General features: G+C 36.2%; 1 protein-coding gene across 9 annotated transcripts in view; it reads right to left on the reverse strand.

Annotated features, from left to right (window-relative positions):
• The window catches only part of CCDC171 (coiled-coil domain containing 171), a 340332-nt gene that overhangs the window by 87913 nt on the left and 237913 nt on the right, over positions 1 to 14506 (reverse strand). For all 9 annotated transcript variants that reach the window (XM_041762317.1, XM_041762318.1, XM_041762320.1 and 6 more), the window contains one exon: positions 13309 to 13440. In XM_041762317.1, coding sequence (XP_041618251.1) covers positions 13309 to 13440 — 132 coding nt within the window. The remainder of the gene's footprint in view (positions 1 to 13308; positions 13441 to 14506) is intronic.

Raw genomic sequence — 14506 nt, forward strand, 5'->3', positions numbered from 1 at the left:
ATAGATACACCTGTGCAGCATGATTTAGACTCAACCAAAAGAAGGACATTTTCTAGCTCTCTAAATAACATACATACAAATCTGAACACGGTCTGCTTTCCATGGCATAATGCATAATCTCTTTTAGCCTGTACTTGCAAAACAGGAAGTATTTAGCACCATTTACCTATAAAGCTATTGAGGCTCAGAATCCATAACTAATTTTCTTAAGAGCACATTGCTGGGATCCCTGGGTAGTGCAGCGGTTTAGCGACTGCCTTTGGCCTGGGGCGCGATCCTGGAGACCCGGGATCGAATCCCACACCGGGCTCCTGGTGCATGGAGCCTGCTTCTCCCTCTGCCTATGTCTCTGCCTCTCTCTCTGTGTGTGTGACTATCATAAATAAATAAAAATTAAAAAAAAAAGAGCACATTGCTAATAAGTGGCACAACTGGAAATCAGAGATCCGTCTAATTCCAAACTCCTTGCTCTTTTCCCTAAAATGCACACAGTTCTGCCTCTTACAGAGGCCACTACAGAGAAAAATCTGTTTATTCATTAATGTATTCAAAAATATTTCTTAGCACTTATTATGTTCTAAGTGCTGAGGATACAGCAGTGAAGACCAAACCCTGTGCTCATGGGTCTTACATTCTAGTGAAGGACAAGTAATAGACAAATATATTTGGTCCTGTTCATTAAACAGGGTCAAGGTCAAGGCTATGAAGTATGAAGGGAGAAGGCTGGCTACTTTAGTTAGCGATGAGAGAAGGCTTCCATTGCATGACATTTAAGTAAGGCCATGAACGAATGAAGGAGCAAGCCTCATGAAGATTTGGCATAAGGCATGCCAAGTAAAGGGACCAGCAAGCTCAAAGCCTCAGACATGGGACTATGTTCTGGGTGTTCAAGTTACAGCAAAAAGGTAAGTACTGCTACATACTCAGTGAATGAAAGACAGAATGTTAACAGAGGCAAGGACCAGATCATGAAGAGTCCAAAGGCAAAATGAGAAGTTTGAATTTTAAGGGTGATGGGCGACCATCTAGTTTTTTTTTTTTTCTCTAGTTATATATTAAGAAAGGAATGGCACATTCGATTCACATGTTTCTAAGGTGGGAGAATAATACATGTTTAAATTTCATATTGAAACTGAGTAAATAAAACACTAAAAGAGCAGATTATTTCCCCCCAAAAAAGCCAAATGGCTCTTATTTTTTAAAAAAATTGTTTTAGAAGATTATAAAACCAGGTTAGTGATACATTGAGGCTCTCCCCACCTTTCCACTTTCCAAAGACTACTGGCATGCGTGTGCACATTTCATGGTTCCCATATAAGTGCCTGTTTTGTTCCTCTTATGTTAGGAATGGGAACATCTGAGGTTCCTTTTTGTAACTCCTCTTCCCTGACTGCACATCCATCCTCTATCACCCCACTGTCCGTCAAGCGCAGGGCTGGACACTGAGCAGGAGTTCCATACATACTCTTTCACCTTGATTCAATTAACAACGTATTATGGGCATGGTTCTTCATTTTAGAGTTAGTGAGACTTTCAACTTCAGTAATAATGTGGACTGTACTGAGAGTGCCTATTTATCTTCTTCAAAAGATATTTGGGACTTAACAAAGGGCACTTTATATTCCAATAATCTCTGATGTACACTTTTGGGAGACGGAACAAAGTGATAACCAGCACTTCCCATTTGTCTGTTTCATAATCAACCTACAAAGATACAGCTGCTTTAATCAAATATGGTAGTGTAGCAAAGACACAGCCTCATTTTAATCTTCTGGGGATTCAGTATGCAAATTTCCTTAAAGGAGTAGTGTTAATACAAAGAGAAAAGTTACAGAAATAAGTGATTTACAGGACTGGGAGCTAGTTGTTCACTACCTAAAGACTGTTGCTCAGTCCATTATTTCAAAACAAACAAGTTTTAGAGAGTGCAATTGATCTCAGCTATACTTACACATACAGAGAAAATGCATACACATATACATACAACACTGAATGCTTCATCTTTCCTCTTTTCACATAAAACTGTCAGCTTTACTTATGAATCTTAGCAAAAGACATCTATAATTGGTATCTTTACATTAATTTGGACAGATGTGCTAAAAGAAGCCATTTAGCTGGAATTATTATTAATAATACTGTTACTATATTGAAATTTTTTCATATTCGATTTAACTAAATCACAAACAAGTGTATCAAATTCTTATCAGAGTATCAGATTGGAGTTGTGGACCTGAATGATGAGAAACAACTCTCATGTTATAAAAAAATTATATCACTTGAGATTGTTACTATATATGCTTATATTTATAGGGTCATGATTTCATTGGAGTACATACACCTAACAAGCAAAAGGATTCTAATGAATTATTAATGATTTATTGTGTAAAATTCTGATACAATAGTCTGCTAGTTTCAGTGGAGCTAGAAATCAACACACACATAGTTTCTAGCTAGCCTGCTAATTATTACAACCAAACAAAAATTAAGGAAGGATGTCAAAATCAAATCAATTTTTTTTTTTTTTTAGAGAGAGAGAGCAGGGAAGGGGGTATGGTCTCTCTCTCTCTCTAAAATAAATAAATCTTTAAAAAATAAAAAAAATTAAAAATTAAAAAAATCTTTAAAAAATACAATATACTATATGTTGATTAATTGAATTTAAATAATTTTTTAAATATTTTATTTATTTATTCATGAGAGACACACACAGAGGCATAGGGAGAAGCAGGCTCCATGCAGGGAGCCCAATGTGGGACTTGATCCCAGATCCTGGGATCACGCCCTGGGCCAAAGGCAGACACTCAACCACTGAGCCACCCAGGCATCCTGAATTTAAATAATTTTTTTTTAATTTAAATAAGGAAATTTTGGTGTGTTCAATATAATGAAATACTTAAAATGAGTATTCTTGTATGTACTATGTTTTTGATAAGAAAAGTGATATATATATACAACATACGTTTAAGATTTGATGTGTCAATGATTTTTCAGAAGTTTTCTAGCTTGTGTTGTTAGTTTTACATGTAAATTTCTTCTTAAACTCTCATTTGGCAAGTCTGAAGATTTAAGGTAATTATTCAGATTGGTATAAATCTATAATCAGAGAACTCTGATGGACATGACTATTTTGTACAGCAAGTGTTTTACATGCAATCTAAGTGGACATTCATGCTAAGTAACTTCTGTATTAACAAATTCTTTCACGAACGTCTTACCTGTGATCATTTGTTTCTTAGTCATGGATTTTAACACCCAGAATCCACTACCCATGGTATACTACCATAAAGACATAATAAGAAAAATACCTGTAATAGTCCCTGATTTACTCTTTATCAGTCATGGTTGTATCTATTGCTCAATGCTAACAAGAAATCATCTAACTTCTTAACTTGCAGTAATTATAAACTTGGTAATAACCCAAAACTTTCAAAGAATTCCCTTTCACTTCATGAAGAATATAACATTCCTCAACTCACGATAATAAAAATCATGACTCGGGCACCTGGGTAGCTCAGTCAGTTAAGTGTCTGACTCTTGATTTCAGCTCAGGTTGTGATCTCAGAATCGTGAGATTGAGCCTCATGCTGGGTGTCATGCTTTTTTTTTTTTTTAATCTTTTAAAAAGATTGTATTTATTTATTTATTCATGAGAGACACGGAGAGGGAGAGAGGCAAAGACACAGGCAGAGGGAGAAGCAGGCTCCATGAAGGGAGCCTGACGTGGGATTCAATCCTGGGTCTCCAGGATCATGCCCTGGGCTGAAGGCAGCGCTAAACCGCTGAGCCACCTGGGCTGCTGGGAGCCATGCTTAAGATTCTCTCCCTCTCTCCCTCTCTGCTGCACCCCCACCCTGCACTACCTCTTTCTCTCTAAAAATTAACAACAACAATAATAAAAATGACTGCTATCTTTTGGTGGCTTTGCAAAAGACGCTGCACTAAACGTCTCACAAACATTATATTTTCCTCTTTTGTCTTATGACATAATACATGTGCAAGTTTAAACTGCATGTTTTAATTTTATCATTTCCTTCTCAATTTTAGGAAGGTTAAAAACATGGAGTTTCTTCCTTTAGCCTTCAAATTTTCTGGGTAAATCATTCCACAAGTTAACATTCAACCAAAGATCTAAGGCTTGAGGACCATTTTAATCCTTATTAGCAAATATAGAACATGTGCCTTGTTTAAATATATCACATATACCACTTAGGCTTCAATGTTGGTTTGTGAAGCCCCCACCACATGAATAGAACCTACTTCAAGGATTTGTTTTCAATATTCTTTTTTTTTAAAGTAAGTTCCATGCCCAGCATGAAGCCTAATGTGGGACATGAACTCACAACCCTGAGATCAAGACCTGAGCTGAGATCAAGAGTCAGATGTTCAATTGATGGGGCCACTCTGGTTCTCCTATGTCCTCCTTTCAATTCTCATGAAGTTACACCAAGTCAGGTTCATGTTAGTTAATATGTACTATAAAATATACTCTAAACAAAATACTGCCCTGCAACACCTGAAGTAGGATCAGATATCCCCCAGACAAAAGGGGCAAGTGTGAGTTAAGTAGCCCTCACTCAGAAAAGGGGTGAAAATGTTTAGCATTTCATGTTTTCCTCACTGAGTTACTTCTGAAGTTAGTCTGCCTCCCAAAAGTAATGCCTCTTTTTAGTACACATGATGAGACTTGTAGCCTTTAGGGAGCGGTGAGGGGGGAGGCAGTACTACTACTGTTACTAGAAGGTTCTGAAACTGAACAAAAAGCATTTAAAGCTCCAAAATTACTCACCCTACATTTCATTGGTTACTTAAATTACAGCATTTATGCAACATCAAATAAAACATTTCTTAACACTGTGATTCTGATAACTCCAAGTTTAACTTAGTGCGGAGACAAAGATTACCATAATTTGAAAAGATTTAGGATCACTTTCAGTTCTTTTTCAATTCAACTCGCACCCCCTCTCTTCACACACACACACACACACACACACACACACACACACACATACTTCAAAGTAATAACAGTCTGTTTAATAAAACTTAAGGCATCTGTGGAATTATTACCAGAAATTACTTTTGTACCTAGTTTTAGACTGAATGATTCACTGCATTTCCCTTAATCCTTAAGTTGCATATTCATTGCTGTATTTTCCTCTAAGTGCCGTCACTTAAATTGTCATGTAAAATAGGGCAAATCAGGGTCAGTTTATATAAGCGGCATCAATCTGAAGAACTTCATCAGTCTTTATTTCGAGGCATTATGCAAAGAAAACTGACATTAAGAGAGCCTTAACTGACAGCAAATGAAATCAATCAGCAAATCACTAAGCCATAATAAACTCACTCAATTTGTAGATAACCCTTCCCTTTCCAGGTCCTCACCTAGGCAGTCCATCAAACACTGTTTTTTGTCCAAGTAGCTAAAATGAATAGCAATTCTGTGGCAGCACTTGAAAGTTCAAGTGCTCACAGGCTTCGGTCTCTCAATAATAAGTATTAAAAGGTATTATCTGGTAAGGTTATACTTAAATAGGCTTCAAAAATGAGAAAAGAAAGATATTGAAAGGGTCAAGTTTGGGATTCAATTTTTGCCTCTTAACATTAATGACAAAGAAATTATGTTCGTATCACTTTGCAGTTTTTGCCTTGAGCTACCTAGTGTTGAATACTATAACCAAAAAAAATAATTTTTAAAAGCTCTGTACTTTCATGTTTTGTGTTTTTGTTTGTTTTTGACTAAATGTGCCTGAAACATTTCACACGCAGGCAAATACTGTCATTTCAGAGATGGAATTTGAAGTCCCTCTAAAAAATAAATGGTTGTAAATAAAGGCCACAGAGTTAGAGGAAAATATGAGAACAGCAGTAATTCCTTAATTACTTTGTGTAATAATTTCTCAAATGGAAGTATATTCAAAGTGTTCACCATGGCTTTATACTGAAATGAGGCAACACTAAAATTGTGAACACCCTGTTCTGCTACTAAAGTGAAAACTGCATCAAATAAATCATCAGTCAAAAACCTCAAGAGCAGAAACCCTAAAACATTCCTTGATGTACTGAAGTCACTTGTTCTGCCTCCAGGCCTGTCTGCAGTTCCCTTCCCTATGGTTTATACAGCACAGACCATGCAAAAAGCATCCCTGCATGCATATTTTCCCATCTGATTCCACCACCACCTCCCCAACACACTGTCCTGTGAAAGAAAGTAGTAAAAGCTGCACCTCCTGCACCTGCAGAGTAAATGAGAACTCAACCCTGAACCTGCAGTCAGGACTTGAATCCAGGCGTTCGGACTGTCACACGGTCTTTCTCCAATAATATGCTGCTCGCCTTTTCCCCACACAAACAGAATTATCTTACCTCTTCCAAATGCTATGCTCTTAACAAAGTAATTCCCATTCTGATTGACACCATGTTTCCAGCAAATTCAGATGCACTGAAATCTGCAGATTCATTGTTGCCAGTTTCCCTATAATCTGACTGCCTTGCTTGTTTTTAGAAGGACAAAAATCTCCATCTGAAATTGAAACCTAAGCAAGCTCATACCTGATCAATGAACGTTTGTATGCCAAATATTCAAAGGCATACAATTTTAATCTTCAAACCTCTTTCACATCCGTCATGACCTTCACGACTGCCCCAAGATGCAACTGGACAGGAATCATCACCTCTTTGTTCCAGGCAAGAAGCTGATGTACCCGAAGAGCTGAGGGCCAAGAGCCCCCCAGAAAATAGTGATTCTGGCCCAGAATTCCAGTAGCACTTCCAGCCTATTCATCCGTCACAAGATAGGACAACTGTGTAATCCTTGCAAAAAAACACCACTGGATAAAATAATGACAATTCCTGCTAACTGTGCAATTTGAATCTACTACGGAGGAAGTATTTCATCTATTCTATGGCTGGCTCTGTTACTTTGGAGTAAAGCTGCATAACCGCTTCAAACTCCTGGGATACGGACTGTATGATTTTATCTTCTCCCTAAATATTCTTCCTTAGAATAAACAAAGAAATTATTAAAAACAAAACTGGAAAAAATGACTTTATGAAACATGCCTAGTTTGTAAAGAATTCCTATCAGATTTTACTTAACGTCCGTTCAGATTACTGATACCAGATCAATCCCAGAGGGACTAATTCATATTTTTAGCTGAGTTAAGGAGTAAGGATTTAGGAGATTCACAATATGAGATTCTATGTAACAGAAGCTTTATACAGATGTATTTCCTTGTCCTCACATGTCATCCTGTCATTTTCAAAAGGCAATGATGAAAGTCCCAACAACAACCAAAAAAACTCTGTTGTTTCAACTACCACCAATCTGAAATAAAACCCATGATGGAAGATGTAAAATATCTCAACTGCTAAATATTTTAAAAAGAGCTTTTTATAATTCCTAGCTTTTTATTTTAATTTTTTTTTTTTTGAGAGAGAGAGAGCAGGAGGGGCAAAGGGAGAGAGAGTCTTCAAGTAGACTCCACGTTGAGTGTGGAGCCTGATGCAGTTCAATACCACGACCCTGAGATCATGACCTAAGCTGAAATCAAGAGTTGGATGCTTAACCAACTAAGCCACCCAGGCACCCCCATAATCCTTAGCTTTAAAAGATATTTTTTAGAAACCTTAGCCATTAGTACCTGAGCTATGTTTTAACAATAAATATTTTAAAAATATCTCTTTTTACAATAAGTCTTTTAAAAAATAATGTATAAGGATGAAGAAAAGAATGGTAGTATGTATCACCTAGTAAAACATCTGGACCGATAAAAGGTATAATTTGACATTGTTACTCTCAACATTCTGCCCTAGAATTCTGATTGATGTGTTCCCCTCCCCCCCTTCACTAGCACCCTTACAGCCCCCAAAACCAGGTGCAAATCAAATAAGCAGAAGAAGAGAAGAAAGGAAGAAGGGAGGGAAGGAAGCTGAGAAGATAAGCAGTGATATCAAACTGCTCTAGTAATGATGGACATACTAGATTTTCTTGGTCATCAAGAATCATAGAAGATACAGATCAAGGACCATGAGGCCTGATTTACAATGACTAACAACCAATAAGTTTAAATGCAAAGCAGAATTCTAAACTTTTTTTTTTTTTTTAGAGAAAATGTGTGTGCACACAAGCAGGGAGGGGAAGAGAGAGAGAGAGAGAGTCTTAAGCAGGCTCCACACTGGGATCTCCATCTTAAAACCCTGAGATCATGACCTGAAATCACAGGCTGAAATCATGAGTCAGACACTTAAATGACTGAACCACCCAGGTGCCCCCAGAATTCTAAACTTTTAACTAGCAAATAACAAAAATGTTTTTCTGACAACTCACCTCAGACAATTTTTTAACAACTACCTCAGAAAACGCCATTTACTCTTCCTGGTGTCAACAGAAAAAGTAAACACACTAATTCTTATATTCATCCTCAAGTCAGGCCTCAAATCTACGTCATTCAGAGGCCTCGTTGGCACAACTTATATTCTGTGGAACTATATACAACAGCCCTCAAGCATATAGGTGATGCAAAGGATGGCATTTTTCATCAAAATGCATTTCTTCTCACATGAACTATATGATTTTTCCAGTTAATTGTCTTTCCCTAATAAACAGCTCTGCTCTTCCCTGGACAGTACCTTCTAAATTTTGAAGAAGGTAGCATTCCAACACTCTATTTGATCTCACAACCTAAGTCTAAAATCATTTTATGTTTTTTAATTTAAAAGATACTTTGATTTTAGAATTTAAAGAGAGTTGCACGAACTCTTAAAAACTTTAGACAACCTCAAAATCTTTTTGATACCTTATTACTAAAATGATCCTGCTTACCAAAAGGTCAGATTTCTAATAATATCAAACATTCAAAGCAGTTTTACGCACCCCAGTAATAAATGAAAAACAGTATCTGTGAAACAAACAGCAGTCACACAATGTATTCCCCTTACTGAGTGAACCCTGGCAACTCTGTAAGTTAAGAACCTTCCAAGAATAGTTATCTAAAAATCAGGGAAGATCTAAATTATAAAAAGCAAGTAACACTTCCCTTTAGTCATGGAAAATAAAGACCCATACTTTAAGGAGGAAACCAGAGGGCTAAGAGAAGTCATTTCAGAGTAAACTGGAAGTCTCTTCCAGGGACAACTGCGGAATGTGTATCAAAGCCTTAGAATGTACGTAACCTTAAATGCAACCACTCCACTCATTTATCCTAAAGAATAATGCAACAGTGAACAAAATAAGGCAACAGTGAACAAAACAGTGAAGGGTTCCTGTCCCTGGGCAGCTAGAAGACACCAAGTGTTTACAATGTACCTGTCACTGTCTGAGCACTTTAGATGTGTTAATCCATTGAATTATCACCCCAACATGATAAGTTAGAGACTTTTGTGATCTCCATTTCACAGATGAAGAGGCTGAAATATACAGTCTAAGTAACTTTCCCAGTTAGCTTCTTTTGGATTTCTATTCTCTCCACTATTTCCTCACAAGTGAAATTGTATTCTACAGACACACCCTACCTTTATTCTTTGCCCCTCTTGACCATCGTAAAGCACACACACACACACACACACACACACACACACACACATAGCCATAATTTACAAAAGGCAGAAAGGTATGATTAAAAGCATGAATGGAGCCTATTCACTGAATATGTAACATTTAGGAATTTACTGCATCTCAATAAATTTTAGCTCCTTCCTTTACAAAATAGATAAAATCAGGGCACCTATTCAAATGGCTGTTGCAGGCATGGAGTGTAATAGTAAATGTAAAGTGCTTAGCACAGTAACGGGTTCAGAATAAGTACTTAACAAATGTTAACTATTGGCAATATTCTTTGTTGTTATTGAATTAGGGTAGACATACAAACATTATATGCCTAATAACTGCCAGATATTAAATGTATTGCATATCCTAATTACTGTGGGAAAAACTATTCAAAGTATAAGATCATGAGTAACAGGTACTATCTCCATAAAATATGGGCAGAATATTTCTTATGACAAAGTCCTCAGCGTTCATATTGTACCAGACTTTTCAGCTAAAGCTAACTTGTCTAATCTAGGTATTTTCATTTTTTTCTAGTAGACTGATATGCCAGTTTTGATACACTATTATTTGGGAGATAAAAGCACAGGTAATAATAGATCTGGACCTGCCATAGGAGCTTAGACAAAGGGTTTCATTGGAGACCTGGCCTCAAAGGAACATCAGGTAACCTGGATAAGTAAATGAGGAGCTAATGATGATCTTAATCAAAAATTATTTAAAGCTTTTGAAGAAACAAGAAACAAGGAAGCATAAAAGAACCAAATGGAAAGATACAGAGAAAAAGACCCTAAATAACCATTCCTCAAAATAAACTACACACACACACACACACACACACACACACCCTTAAAATGCAAACAAGCTTCTGTTGCTAACTTCATCTTTACAAGGGTCCCATAATTGCTGCAATCATGACAGCCACCATAAATTGCCTGCTCTCTTTGTGGTGGGCACTGTGTTCTCTACTTTACATACATTCTCTCATTCAAGTTCTACTACAAGCCTGAGAAATTGGTAGGACTTCACTTTTTTTTTCAGCAAATTGAGGCTAAAAGCTAGCAGATCTTAGAGACTAGATTTTTCTGAACTGAATTTTCTCCTGTAGGAGAGCATTAGTCACATGCTCTTCTGGATCTGGAGAGAAAGGGTAATCCTCTTCGCCATTCATTCATGCTCACTGTTCTTCCCTTCCATCCAGGGTTATACCTGTAACAAAGCTTCCCATGCTGGAAAAGACCGACAGTGACAGCTCCCACTGCTCCAAATAATGGCAGCACAGGCTTGCCAAATGGTCATACACCACCACATCCTCCACAGTGATCCTCTCTTCAACATAATCAAAGAGCATGCACTCTCTAAACAGTTCATTTCATCAGCACAGACTACAAAGCTAAACAAATACTGAATTCCTAAATATGCAGTCCCACTTAGCATAAATATACATATTTATATACTGCAAAAGGTGAAAAGTAGCAAACACTCCATAATATTAGCCTGTCCTATGGAAACAAAATTTTTTATCTGTGAATTTGTCCATGAGATAGTATAAACTATGACCCAAGTCTTACACAGAGGCATGATGTATATTTCATAAATGGAAGGAAAACCCCACTATATATTTCAAAAGCTGTATGCTTACCATTTAACAGAAGTGTCTCGATTTTCATCTAATATCAGATTTTACCAGTTTCGGCTTTGCAGTTAAACACACCTATGCTTGAATTCAGGCTCTGGGCCCTGCCACTTACTTGCTGTTGATCTGAGGCAAGTTATCTGTTATAGGAACTGTTTTGCAGTTATAAAATGGAAATGAAGCCATCATTTGACATAGAACACCATATTTGACAGATCCATTGTGAAAAGTAAACAATATGATGTATTTAAGAAAGCAAGCATGATACCTAGTCCATAGTAAGTACTCACTGAAATGATAGCTACTCATAGTAAAATGAAGATCATCAATACTACAGAGCCTTTCTTCTCAAAGTACTCCAAAGCATATTACCAATTCTGTGTGTGTCTGTGTGTCTGTCTGGGTCTGTGTAAAAAACACTGTTATGGTCCAAATCACGTGTTCTTCTCTGCATGGAATAATCAACTACAATATCCATGACTAATCTGTAATGTACACCACGACATGTCAGTGCAAAAATGTGCCCAAGTGTTTAGATATTGGCGATGTGCATAAGCATTTTTATTAGAACTTGGAAAAGATAGTAGTTTGAAATTAGGGGTCTCTACATTTCCTTCTGTATGTCGGAACCATAGAGAGTTCGTGCTTTTCCTCCAAAATATGGCAGTGTGAGGATCAGTCTCTTTCCAAATCACCCAAATCTACAGTTTGAGGGAAGTCATTATTTGCAAATTATGACAAGTACTTAAGCCCTCTGAGATTCTGAATCAAGATAGCCAAGTAAAGGATTACTTTACAGCCACTAGAAAAATTTCAAATCATATTGTATTTGTGGTTACAATGTATTCATAAATAATGATAAGCAAATTTAAAATGTACATCTTAATCTTGTACTAAATAATAATATAGTATTTTAGCCTATAACTGAAGATAAAAATATTTTATGCTTAGTTTTAAATCACATATATATTTAAAATATATTGGTGGACAATCTAATGAGAGAAATGAGTATTCTTTCTTTGTAGAGCATTAATTTGGGTACTAACAGCAAATTAAATTAGAGTATGGAGCATGTAAAAAAATTTAACATAGCCCCACTTGGACTGACATTAATTTTTATACAAAATTAAAATTTCACAGTTATAAAGAATGATGAAGTTTATTTTAAACCTCAAAATGTGAAACAGAAACTGAGTTTTAAGAGATATTTATCTTTCAGATACACTGAAACATCTAGATTGCTATTGAACAACAACAAGCTCTGTTGAAATATCAGGCTTCCTACAGTTTACATGTTGATAGGTTTCTCTAATAAAGGCATTGGGCATTAAAAGGTGAATAAAGTGCATATCAAATTTTGTTTTGTCCAATTAAAAAAACATGTCCTAACCTGAAGGAAGAAATGCTCATAGTAATACAGGAGTCGCCTCAATCAGAAAGAGATCTGCAGCATCTAAAATGAGTATGTTTTTGAAAATATTTTCTTTGTTAGGTTTATTTTATAGTTACTTGGGGTTTCATGATTTGGGGCTTTGAGTTTTATAAAGGAAATAACCTGGTCTGCACATACTATGTTGTTCATTAAAACTAAAAATGAAGGAGTAAATAAATGTTCTTTAATGCAAAGTACAGTACAGTACCACATTTGCTTAAAGTACACTGCCACATAAGAATGTTGGCTCCATTTTGGAATTAACATTGAAAATTTTCAAATATGTCTCTTGATAGTTTTATCGAAAAGTGATTTATTTTAAAAGAAGAGAAAAAAAAAAAAAAACAAGAAGAGCTACAAATTGAGGCCAGCTTAAGGAGATAACAGCCTAGTGTCTTATTGTCCTCTGCTGACAGGAAAGCATGTTCTTTACATACTGTACTTAGCTATAAAACACATATTTTTCCTCAGTAAAAAATCTTTTTCTAGATTATTTCATAGGCCAGTTTGAGGCTGTAAAGAAAAGAAAAACCATTTATTTGTGAAATAGTGTTCCATGGTAGAAGAGAAATTAAGAAAAATTATTTGTATCTCCTTTAAGTTATTCACAATACTTTGAGGCTTTCATTCTCTACAGTTAGTGCAATTTATTTTTCTACACGTCTCAGTAGCAAACAATGTTATTTAGACTCTAACCTGGCACGCTACCACCTCTGGTCCGCCCTTGAGCCCCTCCATTGCAAAGGTCTCCAGGTGGAGTTTGGGTAGCTGCAGGGTGAAGTCATTCCTACTTGCCGCAGTCCGTGACAGCGAGATCTGATCTCTGACCTAAAGGGAAAAAAACGGCATCAATGGTAATTCCCCTTCAGACACATTAACTGGGATGAACTGGGTCCCCTTGAGCCCACTGAGTGGACTTGCATTGATCGCTGGACCTGAAATCCATGAATAAATTTAGGACTAATTGATTTTTCGTTGCAAATAAATCTCTAATTCAGAGTGCTGGGGGAGAATGTTAAGAAGAAAAAGCATCCTCCTGCTTGAAATGAGGGAGGGAAGAAGAGTCACTGGAGCTCTTCTGATCAAGAGGTTTTGAATTATTTTTTCACTGTTCCAGCCTCAAAAGAAAAAAAGAAAAAAGGAAAAAATATCCACAAAATCGAAAACAAATAGCAATCTCCTAATTATTATCACTTTCTTAATAACACGTTTAATTTAACTGGTATTAACTGATACATATTAGACAAGATAGTTATTAGGTGTTAGTCTTTGAAAAGAAAACTTCAATAATATGTACCCTGGAATAAAAACAAATACACTCAACACACAAGGAGACTTAAAAATATACTAGCCAGAGGTTTATTTGCCCATTTCCTCCTTAACAAACTTAAGTATTAACGATTAAATACATATAAACCAACTCGGTCATACAACTTCTAAATAAGATAATGAATAAATCAGTGGTATTTGTACAAAATTTTAAGTATTCGTAAAGGTAACAATACAAACATACCGCAGCTATACAAGAGAAATGCCAATTCTCTAGCCGGTATGGGTATCACAGGCAGTTGATATTACACTGCCACCTTCTGGACAAATGAGAAACTACTCCCCATATACTATGTATAGATGGAAGAAAATGCTCTGAAACAGATCTGTTTTCATTTTTAATTTCCAAACTTAGTAAAAGCTTTAAAATTTTCACATCTCAGTTTTCCGTAAGATAAGTTAGCTCTCATCTTTAGTTATATAGTTTAACAGTAGTAGATTTCATACATGGGCATATTTTCTAAGTTTACTCAGGCCTGACTTGGTTTAAAAAATGTCTCTCTCTGCTACCATGTATTGGATAAATATTACGCAACTAGCTAAAAGCCACAGAATCAAAATTTTT

Source organism: Vulpes lagopus, chromosome 7, assembly GCF_018345385.1.
Source record: "Vulpes lagopus strain Blue_001 chromosome 7, ASM1834538v1, whole genome shotgun sequence".
Lineage (NCBI taxonomy): Eukaryota > Metazoa > Chordata > Mammalia > Carnivora > Canidae > Vulpes > Vulpes lagopus.